This window comes from Astyanax mexicanus, chromosome 3 (genome assembly GCF_023375975.1).
Source record: "Astyanax mexicanus isolate ESR-SI-001 chromosome 3, AstMex3_surface, whole genome shotgun sequence".
In the NCBI taxonomy this organism is placed as follows: Eukaryota; Metazoa; Chordata; class Actinopteri; order Characiformes; family Acestrorhamphidae; genus Astyanax; species Astyanax mexicanus.
In genome coordinates this window covers 36,012,967-36,027,163 of record NC_064410.1, presented here as the reverse complement: position 1 = coordinate 36,027,163, position 14,197 = coordinate 36,012,967, and the positions used below count along the sequence as shown (strand labels likewise).

The following is a 14,197-nucleotide window of genomic DNA, read 5'->3' as shown; positions in this document are numbered from 1 at the left end:
AACATATCATTTGAACCACCTACTCTCACAGCTGTAGTTTTTTCTTCATTGAAATTGTGTCATTGACAGAAATTTAGAACCTTTTTTTTTCGTTCTGTCAGCCTTAACAAATTAAGGAACTGGATTAATATGTAAACTTATATGTAAGCTTTTAATCATACTAGAAAGTTTACAGATCCGGGTGGTGTATCAGCAGTTTTATTTAGCGAGATAACGCTGCATTATGTTGGTTCAGATGATAAAAACATATTTATTTAGCTGATTAAATAACTAACCTTTTTCTACTTTCAGACAGTTTATTTACACTAAGTGAAAATAGAAGACTCTGAACATACTTAATATTCGCATTAGCCCTGCTTAGTAAATCATGTGACTGTAGCCCACCAGTAGAAACTGTGGTTTCCATATGCAACATCTGGTGCAAAATGTCCTCTGTCAGGCTGCTATTACTGGAGGCTCTACCTTATTAGGTCAAATAAACTTGTTTAAAAAAGATGTATCATTGATTTAAGGGATTGAGATTAAGCTACTCTTTATATAGTATTTTTGGTTGTTTTAGCTTTCTGCTATCAACACTTATACTAGGGATATTTTAATACTTGGAAATATTTGTGCAAATATCTTTCAGATGTAAAAACCAGGAAGTAATCTAGTTCTTACACTAAATGTATATAGAATTAAATTACTATGTACACTAAGAGAGATAGATAGTAAAGCAGGATCTATGTACCTTGTGTAAATTGATATGTAACCGTGATGCTTATTGTTTGTGAATCTGTTCTCATTTTTTCGTCTTCAGGCCTAACACAGATCACACACTCCATGTCTGAACCAGTAAAGATCATGCACTTCCCGCCAGGCCACTTTGAGGAGTTTAATCTGAAGCTGAATGGAAAGGTGGAGTCTGTTCAGCTGGAACGTTTTCATTGCTGCACAGAAGAGCCCAAACATGCTGAATATGATGATGCTGAGCAGCTTGGCAAAGGTACCTCACATATATCACAGACCACACAAATGTAGTGTTAGATATTATGTACCTGAAAGCTAACAAATCACTCACTGTACTTTTTGTACAAAATAAATATACGTTTGCATTCAATATTTAAAGCAATAAATGAATGTAACAAAATGTATGTAAAAACTATAAGACACTATAAGGTGCACTCAATATCCTTTATTTTTTCCAAAAATCGGCTGTGCATCTTATGTATGACTTTAACCAGTCATCTTGTAAGGAGCAGTAAAGCCACTTCGCTAAGGTACAGCCTTATACAGGGGTTTCAGTTTAGTTCTCCAGCACCAAATCTGGAGCATTAGCATGGGCTAATTAGCATTAGCCGCTAACCTCACTAAGCGCTAGCTCTTTCTCCGTTCATTGTTGAGTATTATTGGCCTGTAGCCTGCTGCTACAGCAGTAGCATTGGCCGCTAACTGCTAGATCTTTTGCCGCTTAAAGGCAGGTATATCGTACTGTAGCTTGCGCTTTTACCGTGTTAAAACAAGCTACGTGGGACGAACCGCTAGTGAATCTCCCCCTGTCTTACAAGAACACTTAAGGTGCCTCAATGTAGCCATGCCTGGGTATTTACTAGCACCAACCATGGCTAGCAGTTAGCTGCTAATGCAGGCAAACCAAGTCTCCCTGAAGCTGCAGGAGTCTTACGCATTTCGGTAGTGGCTCCCTGATGCCCACGAGTCACATATATTCTCCCGGAATTCAGAAGGAGAGACTTTTTTTCTCTAATCGCGTGTGGGAAGGAGAGAGAGAAAACAGAGAGGGTTCTGATTGGCCTGTTCTCTGCAAAGAGTCTGTGAGACAGCCAATCAGTTTTTAGTGTGGGCCGGCAGTGTTTTTCCCCCCTCCCGGACGGGATTTTCTTCAGTGAGTGGGAGAAAGCAGATCATGGCGGAGGCAATATTAATAATTATTGTAATATGATATGAAATGTTTTTGATGTCGTGCAATTTTTTGTGATTTTGTAACTGTCAAATAAAGGCTTTTTTTTAAAAAAAAAAAAGGAAAGCAGAGGCAGGGCCTTCCAAAAAGAAAAAAGATAAAACCCATTTCACCTCTGAATACTCTAAAATTAATAATAATAAAAAAAGTAACATTAATTCATATAAAAGTAAAAAAATATTTTTTTTTTTTTTGGTGAAATCCATTTGTGGTCCATAGATTGTAACCCAATCCAATCCAATCCACCTTTATTTATATAGCACTTTAACACTGTCGAAGAAAGGACAAAGTGCTGTACATAAAAATAAAAGAATAATAAGAATAGAAATAGGTACATACAACAATCAATACAATCAACACTCTAGGTATCAAAAGCTAAGGAGAAGAGGTAGGTTTTAAGAAGCGATTTAAAACTGGATAGTGTGGAGGCCTGTCTAATGTGCAGGGGCAAACTATTCCATAACCAAGGTGCCACTACAGCGAAGGCACGGTCCCCTCTAAATTTGTATTTGGTTTTTGGGACACTTAGGAGCAGTTGGTCAGCTGACCTGAGCGAGCGTGTGGGCTTGTAGGTGTGTAGCAGCTCTGAAAGGTAGGGTGGTGCTAGACCATTTAGAGATTTAAAAGTAAATAAAAGGATTTTAAAACGAATCCTAAAATAAATGGGCAACCAGTGGAGTGAGACTAAAATGGGGGAAATGTGCTCATATTTACGTGTGCCAGTTAAAAGCCGTGCTGCTGCATTTTGTACAGATTGTAACCGGGCGAGAGAAAAGCCACTAACTCCCGTATACAGTGAGTTACAGTAATCCAACCGGGTGGTAACAAAGGCATGGATTACTGTCTCAAACTGTGTTTTTGGGACAACAGATTTTATTTTGGCCAGCTGTCTCAGGTGAAAAAAGCTTGATTTTACCACTGCTTTGATTTGAGTGTCCAGCTTGAGATCTGAGTCCATTTTTACTCCCAGAATTGTAATGATAGGTTTAGTATACTGAGCCAGAAAACCAGTATAAGATTAAGGCCCAATTCCATTTCACCCCTTACCACTACCCATCTGTTTTGCACATGTACCCAAGGGGTAGGGGTGTCCCGATTAGATCAAAATAATTAATTTCTCCTGCATCTGACTACTTTCTGAAGATGCTAACTAGTTAACCAGGAGCTAAGCTACTGAACTTTAGTTATCCTGAAGACATATAAGGTGCTTGAAGGGTTGTCCCAATTCATAGAGTTGAGGATTTCACCCCTTCCCTTATTACTCAGTTTCAAGGGGAAGGGTTACACTATGAAAAAAAGGAAAGAAAAAAGGGGAGTAAAGGTAGGTGGCAGGACCAAGGGGTGAAACGGGATTGGGCCTAAACTTTGCATCTATGTGAAAAAAACAGACCTGACTGATTTTGCCTTAAGTATCACCATAGAGACTGGCTAAATACTTTGTGTTTTGTATAGGTTTTGCTCTAGAGACAGTGAAGAGCAACATCAGAATCCTGTTTGAAAACGCTGTGAGAAAGCGGCTGATGGCCCACAGAAGAATTGGCTGCCTCCTCTCAGGTAAATGTTTAGTTTAAATTCTACTTTATGTACTCTCATATGCTGTTGAATATACTGTAGAGCAGGTGCCTCAAATTCCAAGCCCACAGGCCATTTGCAGCCCGCAGAACAATATTTTGCGTCCAGCCAATCAAGGAACAGCAGGCTGCGACTTCACATTCACATAACAGCTGCCTTTAAACCGTGGAGGAGAAGCTGAAAACGAGCTAACCTGTCAAACCGTGCAACCCTAGTGTATATTTAAAGGTAAAAATACAAAAGAAGCACAATATTAAACATGTTTCCAGTAGAAGTTCATGTTCTATTTTTTGGACAGCCTAAATCACTGTATCAGGGTTAAGTTATGGTAGTAAGAGTTTATTATAATCTGTATTATAATACTAATTATAATACTAATATGTAATCTGTATAATAATAATAATAATAATAATAATAATAATAATAATAATAATAATAGTATTATTATTATCGTTATTATTATTAATAATAACGATAATAATAATATTAGTATTATTATTATTATTAATAAAAAAAATACTAGAAAACAGACTTATTAAAAAACACAAGATATAATAAAAGAAATGTAGGTTAGCGGACGCACAGTGTCTTTAGGGAGCATGTATCGATGGGTAGCCTAACTTGACAGAACACCTGGCATGGCAGAATGTGTTGGCAGAGTCCTTGTCCTGATGCGGCCCAGCCTCACCCACACCTCCAGCGGCCCCCAGATAAAATGAGTTTGAGACCATTGCAGCAACAGCAACTAAAGCATTGACACCAAACAACCCCCCCCCTGCACTCCACTCCACTCTGCAGGTGGAGTTGATTCTAGCCTGGTGGCTGCCACACTTGTCAAGCTGTCCAAGGAGCAGGAGTTGCAGTACCCCATTCAGACATTTGCTATCGGAGCGGAAGACAGTCCAGATATCGCTGCTGCGCGCAAGGTCAGTGCTGAATAATCAGCAAAGACGAATTTCTGTCTTTCCTGCAGTTGAAAGTGCTTTTGTGCTGTTGTGAATGATGTTCTTGTTTTGTAGGTAGCAGCACACATAGGCAGCGAACACCATGAGGTGAACTTTACCCCAGAGGAGGCCATCAAGGCTGTAGAGGAAGTCATCGTCCATCTGGAGAGCTACGACATCACCACAGTACGCGCTTCTGTTGGTGAGTACATAAAAGTCATGGGTAGGTTCATACAGCAGTTTGGGCCATGGAATTAGTGCTAGTGTTGTATATGCCAAAAAAACGCTTCTTATAATCCCGCTCCCACACTCCACATACATATTTCCGCCGATCCTGTGTCCTTATGGGAATCGAATGAATCACATGTAGTGCTTCAAATACACAGCTGGCTGAATTTTTCAAGTGAGAATAGGGCAAACACCCCCTCCCCCCTCCACACATGCCTGCTGGAGATGCTGAAAATCTCCCATTGGTGCGTGCGTGTGTGTGTATGTGTGTCCTGTCCATCCTCCGAGAGATTTTCCCTGAGGGTTTTTTTGTTGCTTGCATGGGAATCATAGCGTGATTATTATCATTTTCTTAACTATTTACTAATTTGCGGGAGCGGGACTACACCCGCATCACCTGGTCTGTGTGTAACAATCGCCTCGCCTCTCTCGCCTCTGTGTGTTACATATTTACATAGGTTTACTTAGGATCTCCTGTTTTTTTTGCGTTTTACAGACACTCTGAGACCTGGTCAGTGGATGAACTGCACTTAGCACGGCATTATGCATATTGTAAAGTGTTGTCAAGTCTCACGCTTTGAGCACCTCAGCGAGTTCACATGCTCATACGCCACACATGGTATTTCTCATGCACAATTTTGGCACAATAATTGCAGGCACCTAAAATAGTATATTAAATTATATGCTCTATTTAACAATAAGATAAAATGATAGAAGGTTAAGTGAGCACAGTGCTAAGACGCTAACTTGGCTAACCTAAACTACAGAACTGGAGCAATTTACTTTTATAATAAAAAATAAACTGCTCAAAAATAACTTGTTTCCATTATCGAGTTTCTCTTGTTTGTTCCTTGTTTCATGCACCTCCTTGCATGAAAAACGCTAATTCAGCAGGTCTCACGGCTTGGTGGGGAGACCTTTGAAGCTAAGCTAAACCAAATAAACAATTCTGTAATTCTAAAAAAAAAAAAAAAAAAAAACTTTAAAAAGTCAGACAGCACTGGAGGATAATCTACACAGATTTCTCTCTTGAAAACTGTTTATTTGGGTGAGTAATGCACTTCCGTTTTACAGTAAGCTTAAATTTGCAGATTTCCACTCAGGCTAATGCTGCCTGACAGAGTTACGGTAAGCCAGGGCGATTGCGGTTTGAAACACGTAGCTTGTTTCAACATGGTAAACATTACAGTTACTTAGCATGCTTAGTGGGTAATGCTAATGCTGCTTCAGCAGTGCTAGCCGGCTGCAGTTGCTTACTTCTCCTTACAACCTGACTGGTAAATCTCATACACAAGGTGCACCAGATTATAAGGCACACTGACGATTTTTGGGAAAATTAAAGTATTTTAAGTGAGCCTTATAGTGCGAAAAATACAATGAACTAAATAAAAATGCTAAATGCTAAATAAAAATCCTTGTTTGTTAATGTATTTAGGTAAAATATCTGGTATGCCTCATTTCAAAGAATGGAATACTCTTTATAGTTTTAGTGTGAACTGGTTTATGTGGCATAAATAGGTGAATATATGTAAATTAATGTGCTAGATGTCAGGTTGGAATGAATTTGTAATAGATTGCTTCTGCAGCTTATTTCCCATATATTAATTATATGGACTGTGTTACAATCCATTCACCCTTCAGTTTTCACAATATATCAAATCTATCAGGCAAAATATATATATTTTTTCCATGATTTTGGGCTTTTAAAATGTGAATCTTCATAATGACAGGTGGCTGTTTTTTAGCCACTAGGTGTTGCCATTGCAATATGTAGAGACTAAGAGTCATGGAAGTTTTTTTTTCTCTTTGTGTGCTGTAGGAATGTATCTGGTTTCTAAGTATATCCGTGAGAAGACGGACAGTGTGGTGATCTTTTCCGGTGAAGGATCTGATGAACTCACACAGGGCTACATCTACTTTCATAAGGTACTGCTTATTTGAGCTTTTCAGTCATATTGAATAACCTATAACTAGCTTATTGTATTTAATATTTTATAGGTATTTTTCTTTACCGTCACATAGTCAACAGTGTGCATGCAGAGTATGTCAAGTTTTAGATTTAAAAATAAGGGATATTTTCCTCTGTCCGCTAGTCATCCCACCAGCCCAACGAAGTTTTAAGACAGGTTTACAAAAAATCTAAAATAACCACATGTGAACCACTTATAAACTACAGTTAGGCTTTTCTACTGAAGCTGAGAGAAAATAAAGTTGTGTTTCTTGGTCTAGGCTCCATCACCGAAGGCCGGTGCAGAGGACAGTGTGCGTCTGCTGAAGGAGCTGTATATGTTTGATGTTCTGAGAGCAGATAGGACTACAGCTGCACACGGGTGAGGAAAAACCTGTGATTATCCTACTACATCTTATATATTTATTTTTTTAACATGACTTTGCTCTAGTTACTAAATGTTCTTTCACATCGTGTCTCATTAGACTGGAGCTGAGAGTGCCTTTCCTGGACCACAGGTTCACTGCTTACTATCTTTCCCTGCCTGAGGAGATGAGGGCGCCTAAGGTAAAAAAAAAAAAAAAAAAACAACTTAAATATTAAATATTAAAGGACCACTATGTAACTAATTTTCAGTGGTAAATGATAAAATGATCAGGATGTATCATCAGATATTAAGGAAACATGTTGAGTGAAAGTACTGGCAGCTCTTGTCAGCACGGCTTCAGCAGTACGTTCCTATTTTAAATCTGCAGTCCCTCCCGGGTTTTGTGTTTGTTTTGTCCTCTGACCTCCTGCTGCTCGTCACCCAACACTAACTCCACCCACCGAGGTTGCCAGCCGTAACACTACACTACAGCGATCTACGCTGCAGCAAAGGAGCTTAGCGAGCAGGGCTTGTTCAGTTAAACCTCAGCTGCTACACAGCTTAAAAAGCCTCAGCATGTCTCAGAAAGCTCAGTGACCATAGCAGGAATATAACAAGAGTGAATATTGGCAGTGAGTTCGAACGGTGGAGACTTAGAGCTCAAATAAACTACAAGACAGACCCAGAGCGGCTACTTTTCTCCTGAACAAGCTAACTGGAGGGCTTACTCGCCAGGGCGTGGGGCTCACGGGTGATAGTTCTCTTGTAATCTATGTCCTCTGACTCTCCTAGTCTTAACTTTATGTAGATTGTGTAGATTCAGCCTGCTGAACCTTCTTGACTGGGGAGGGGTGGGCAGAGAAAAGTACGCTCTGTGGTGTTTTGAAATTGGACTGCTGTAGCCATTTCACACGCTTGCTCTCAGGTCTTACATAATGCACCTTTAAGTACAAATTTAAATTAGTTACTGACTAGATTTTATTAGATATTAGTAGCTTTAGTAGTTTTTGTAAGATATTTAATAATTCATAGAGATACTAGGCATGCCATGATAATTACTTTCTCGACCTATCAACATTAAATGATCTTTTTTGCAGATCATAATATTGCTGTTGTGTTTATTTAAGCGGAGACTTTTAACCAGACATGCTGTTCTGTTTCTGAGACAGAATAGTGAAACTGGCCTGATGAAAGCCAGTTTCATCATACTGTTTTTGATTGTTTTTTTGTATGCAGTTGGGAAGACTTGAGTTCTTAAAATTGCAAAGATCTTTAATGTTTTAATATTGACTGAACTTTAATTTCTTACAGTATTTTTTCTTTACTGAGTTGAGTTGGTCTATTTACTGTATACCAACTCTACCTCTTCACAACACAACTGATGCTCTCAAACACATTAAGAGGCAAGACATTCAAGTAATTAACTCATTAATTAACAGCTGTTAACTGAAAGCCATTCCAGGTGACTAACTCATTAAACTGATGTGCAAAGCTGTCATATAAAACATATGCCGTTTTCTGGGTTATTTATCACTTATTTTTTAACTAAATTATTCCATGTGTTTATATTTGTAGTTAAGATTACTTTATTATTAATCTACAATGACGAAAAAAAATAATAATGGAAAACCACTAAATTTAAGGTGTGTCCAAACATTTGACTTTTTAAAAAATATTTTCAAATTACAATTAAATTTTAATATATCCTTGGACAACGTATCATCTGATAAAAAAAAACTATTATCATGAAGGGCTTATCTGATACTGCAAAAAGATCAGAAAATACTTAATAATTAACATAAAATAGAGAATAATTAATAGAAAATGGAATACTTTATAGAAGATATTGAATAGGTTGTAGTCCAGGAACTGAATTATTTAAAACATACATTGGATAATTCAAAGTAGCTAGTGAATATAATATTGAATAAATCATAGTTGATGCTGAATACTAAAAATATATATATATATATAATATTGAATACATTAAAAAATATACTGAATAGGTATTAATATTTACTGATTACTCCAAATCTACTATGAATTACTTTGTGGTACTTAATTTGTGGTTGTTACTGAATATTTTATAGTAGTTACTGAGTAATTCATAGAAGTAATCTATGAAGTTGTAAAGAAATGTGAAAAAATAACTACTCTAAATTAAGCCATAGTAATTGCTGAATCAGTTGTAGAAGTTACTGATAGTTCACAGTTGTTACTTAATAATTTATATTATTCTGAAACAGCAGTAACATCTCATGACAACTTTTGTTAAGGAAATAAACCTGTTAATTGTAACATTAAACATGACACTGTTCTAATTATGCTATTAATTAACATTCTTGATTGAAACAGGATGGTGTGGAGAAGCATCTTCTGAGGGAAGCATTCAGTGGGCTGGATCTGATTCCAGATGAGATACTGTGGAGACGTAAAGAGGCTTTCAGTGATGGAATGACCTCTACAAAGAAGTCCTGGTATTCCTTCCTCCAGGAGAACATTGAATCTAAGGTACGCACTCACGTACACACTCACAGATACATAACAAAATAAAAATCATGCACACAAACGCATACATCATACACACATGCACACATACACTTATACTTGGAGATGCTTAATGTATGATACTATTATTATTATAAGTGAAATGAAAATGCTTATTTAATGAATCAAATGACAGTAATAACTTTTCTTGTACTACTTTTCCTTCCTTCTTCTTCCTATCTTTCTACCTCCTACCAATTAATGAAGATAAATGACTCACAGTTACAGAAGGCCAAAAAGCTGTTCCCTTATAACCCCCCTACTACCAAAGAAGGCCTCTTCATGCGCCAGCTGTTTGAGAAGCATTACCCCGGGTGCTGTGAATGGACCACCCACTACTGGATGCCCCGCTGGATTAAAGCTACTGACCCCTCCGCCAGAACCCTGTCCATCTACAAACCAGAAAAGGACCAGTAACCAGGCAGATTTAGTCAACAGACTGAACGCAGCACAATTTTACAATATTGTTTTTTTCTTTTTTTCAAGATTTTTGTCATGTCAATAAAAAACAGCTGCGTTCCAAAGTGTAGGCTGCAGGTCAGGTCGGTTGTTGGTACGACGTTCCTATAAAGATTCCTTATTAGCATAACGAGGCTAATGAGGATGCGGAGTAACATCACGAGAAAGGTTCCCATCTTAAACTTTAAACTTTTTAAACAACATGCTTATGTAGTATGAAAAACTAAATTATATTTTACGCTTGATTACATTTAATTATATGTATGAAATCTTTAATTAATCAATAATGTTACATTTTGTAAGTTTACAAAATTCAATGGTATGTGGAAAAAAAATCTGTTTAAAATGAAATCAGTTTCCAGCATTATAAATACACTAATACCTATGGAGGTTTTGCATGTGGGACATCTGAGATTTTTCTTTTCTCTCATTGTTTTTCTGAGGCCATTTTTAATTTACCAAAACCAAAGTAGACTGAGTGTGGTGTTATATTCCTACTTAAGCACATTTCTGACATGGCTTGAGCTGCCTAATACTGCCATATTTTTACTAAGTTTTACTAAGAATATACTGGTCATTATATACTTGAACAACATTTTATATGTAGCCTTTTAAAATGTACTGCCCCTAAAGCTCATTATTCACTTACCACATGAACAAGAATGGAAAAGGATTCAGCAACCATAAATCTATATTTTGTAATAGATGTGGATGTCAGGAGGTTAAATAGAGATTTTCTTAGATATTATACCACATAAACAGACATTGGTTATGAACATAATGGATCCCTGTTTAGGTTTTAGGGTGTCAGAAATGTAAAATGGAATTTAAACAGGATTTTAAGGGCAAAACAGTTTCAAAGAATGCACTTGCAGTTTATAGTAAACATCATATCTCGCTACATGAGCTGAATGTGGACCAAAAATCATTCAGTGTCTGTGTTCCATCTGAGTTTAGATGTAAACATTTCCACATTCCAAGTACCGGATTATAAGGCGCGCTATCAATGAACGTCTATTTTTATACACAAGCCGCACTGAATTATAAGGTGCATTAAGCGACACTAGTAAGGAACAGGGGTGTTTCCCATTTAATTCAGCCGGTCTCGCTGTTGGGTGGAGTAAAGCTAAGATAAAAAAAACTGTAATTCTTAAAAAAATAATATTAATATTTTAAAGTCAAAGTGCTGGATGTTAATCTACACAGATTTCTCTCCTGTAAACTGTTTATTTGGGTGAGTAATGCACTTCTGTTTATTTACAGTAAGCTCAGTTTTTTAGATTTCCACTAAGGCTGAGTGCAGCACCTGATTATGAGGTGCACTGACAATTTTGGAAAAAATAAAGGATTTTAAGTGCACCTTATAGTGCAAAACATACAGTAGAAAATTTTAGTTTGAATACCTCCAAAAGATTTCTGATTCCGGAGGGTATGACTGACACTGAGTTCCCAATCCAAGACTGTACAGCATAATAACAGTAATAAAACCACTATTATTACGATGTTTTTAGCACTATCACTATCTATCTGCAAGTATGTCACTGAATCATTGTACGCACAATGCTGTCCAGTGTGTTTGGATGTGCAAAATATTGTATGATGTATTGTTATTATCTGGTATCGCTTACAAGGCTAACCATGACAAAGTTTGGCAAACACGAGTTGTGACAAAAACAGCCGTGATAAACTTCTTACTATTTGGCAAACTCTTCTAAAAATGTTTTAAATAATGTAGATTTATTTAAATGTGTAACTGGAGCACAGACAACTTGGATGAAGTCATTCCCAGCAGCAACGTCTAACGTCCAATATAAATTAAATGCTTCATAAGCAACAAACTAGAGCTGACTGTGTTTCCTTATATAAGCAACTGATGGTTAAAAACCAGTGGACACAGTACATTTCAGATATTCAACTCAGTCTAGTTCTGGTAAATGATGATAATGTCTGGATCTTTTGTGCAAATTAATTTGTTTATAGTGCTCCTTTCCCACGTGTGCTATGGGGGACAGGGCTTTAAAGCGCAACTCTAATAAGGTAGAAGGGATCCATTTAGGTGTCAGTCATTGTCTAAGTGGAACTCCTTTGTCAGTTGTTTTTAGCTTCACCACATTTTAACTTATAAATGACCTTGGTAACATGCTGGTTAAATTGAGTGTGTTTGCTCAGGAAACACAGAATATGCAGATTGTGTTTTTTAGGAACCTCTTTAGCAAAGAAATATTTTAATATATGTTTACGTCTGCCACTTCTGTAGCATACAGTCCTTTACCACAGACAATTATTCATTTTACAGAATAAAAGAACGCCTTATGTGAGAATAAAGCTAGCCTAAAGAAGGCTTAACTCATTCGAATCTCCATTTAAAATGCTGTGAAGTTCATAACTAGGCTTAGCTCCTGTAGTATCTTGAGCTGTGATGTCATGTAGATGCATGAAATAAGTCTTCGCTGATACTGTTCTTTGTATATAAGAAAATTTATTACAGAAAAAAGAATAATTAGTACAAAAGATAACAGCATCATTAACAAGCAAACCGTTTTGCAGGGAGAGAGTTCTTTTCCCAAATCTGATCTGTAGCTCTCTGGCTAGAATTCCTGGAGTCCGGCCTTTATGTTTGAAAAACACCTCACAACTGGAACCACTTAACGTATGCTCCTAGAGCGCACATACATAAGTTAGTCTGACTCCATGTATGGCAGTACTCCCCCATACTATCCTATGCTTGAAAAAAACAAATGTGTTTAAGTTAGGGCTTACTCCATCTGTTCCCTGTGGTCCAGTGACCATTCTGTGTGGAAAATATATATGATAATAGTGAATAACCCATGTGAATAACCCAACTGTGTATGCTTAAATATACGTCACTCCTGTCTGGGAAACTGCCTCAGTGTCGAAATCTGTGTTCTAAATGTTCTGAAGCTTAAGCATCTAATATTGCAATTGGTGTTTTGAATCAGTGGGATTTCATCCTGTTTTATGGGAAACATATAAATACTTGTTTAAACGGACTAATAATACACTACAATGAAAAATAAACTTAGATTAATTTAATCTATGTGTGTGAGTTCTTCTGATCTTATTATTATTATTAAAGAGTGTTATTGTCCATGTCAGATGTACTGGTGCATCCCACTTTGTTTCAGTAATTCAGTTGAAAACATGAAACTCATTTTTATGAATGTATTACACACATCCATATACACATCCTTACAGAGTGATCTGTTTTAAGCATTTATTTATTTTATTATTGATTAATATAGCTTACAGCCAATGAAAACCCAAAAGTGGCCGACCAAGGCATCCTCCAGGGCAACAGAGGGCGCGCCAGGCCAGCACCGAGGGTTAATTGGCTAATTACCTACACCTGCTTGCAACACCTTTTAAGCAGCGCCAACCAGCCACTCGGCGCTGGATCTTTGAAGCTCGTGAGAGCGAATCTATGCCAGTTTTCCGAGCGAGTCCCGGCTCTCTTTTTCCCTTCGATTTTGGTGGGGCTGTGTAGAGCAATGAGCTCCACAGCCGCCATCTCCCTGTCTCTAGTCAGGTGGAGCAGAGCGGTGTGCTCTTTTCTGCCGCCCCTCTCGAGTCTCTGTGTCTGTGTGTGTTTCTCACCGCGAGGCACACGGTTTGTTTACCTTCCCTCTCCCACGCTGTTCCTCCTCTCTCTGGTGGAGCAGCGTTTAAATCCACAAGCACCTCAGTTCAGTTTTGTTTTCTTTGGAAGCTCTTTTGTTCAGTTACTCCTTCACCTCGTTTTATAAGAGGTAGGTGCACTTCCTCGGCGATCCTTGGTTCCGTTTTCTCCCCCTCTCTCTCACTCACGCTCGGCGTGTGGTTTGTTTTCCACCCGTTTTCCTCCTCTGCCGGTTTTCGTCGCTCCGCCCCTTTCGGCGGAGCCTTATAAAGCCGTTAAAGCGACTGCGTCCCAATCGGCTTGTTGGTCCAGCGGTTAGAGCATTGGGCGGCGGCTGCGACAGCCTGGGTTTGATTCCTGCGTGGAGCCGGGTTTAATAAGGTATTATATATATATACATATCCTATTAATATATATATTAACGATTATATATTATTATTATTATTATTTCCCTTTTTTTCTTGGGTTTGCCTGCTTTGAGATCTACTGCTCTGCACTCGGATTCTACAACCTTCTGGGCTGGAGAGCTACCGCTCCC

The 14,197-nt window shown here is 37.8% G+C and overlaps 1 protein-coding gene across 7 annotated transcripts in view; it reads left to right on the top strand.

Annotated features, from left to right (window-relative positions):
• LOC111190432 (asparagine synthetase [glutamine-hydrolyzing]-like) overlaps positions 1 to 14,197 on the top strand; it is a 146,035-nt gene that overhangs the window by 99,652 nt on the left and 32,186 nt on the right. Inside the window, exons 4-12 of one of the 7 annotated variants that reach the window (XM_049476436.1) lie at positions 800 to 985; positions 3,410 to 3,511; positions 4,328 to 4,455; positions 4,549 to 4,675; positions 6,521 to 6,627; positions 6,931 to 7,031; positions 7,135 to 7,216; positions 9,372 to 9,527; positions 9,771 to 13,076. The exons of the other annotated variants lie outside the window; for them this stretch is intronic. Coding sequence (XP_049332393.1) covers positions 800 to 985; positions 3,410 to 3,511; positions 4,328 to 4,455; positions 4,549 to 4,675; positions 6,521 to 6,627; positions 6,931 to 7,031; positions 7,135 to 7,216; positions 9,372 to 9,527; positions 9,771 to 9,980 — 1,199 coding nt within the window. The 3' untranslated portion in view covers positions 9,981 to 13,076. Of the gene's footprint in view, positions 1 to 799; positions 986 to 3,409; positions 3,512 to 4,327; positions 4,456 to 4,548; positions 4,676 to 6,520; positions 6,628 to 6,930; positions 7,032 to 7,134; positions 7,217 to 9,371; positions 9,528 to 9,770; positions 13,077 to 14,197 lie in introns of those variants that run through there. 7 annotated transcript variants of the gene reach the window in all.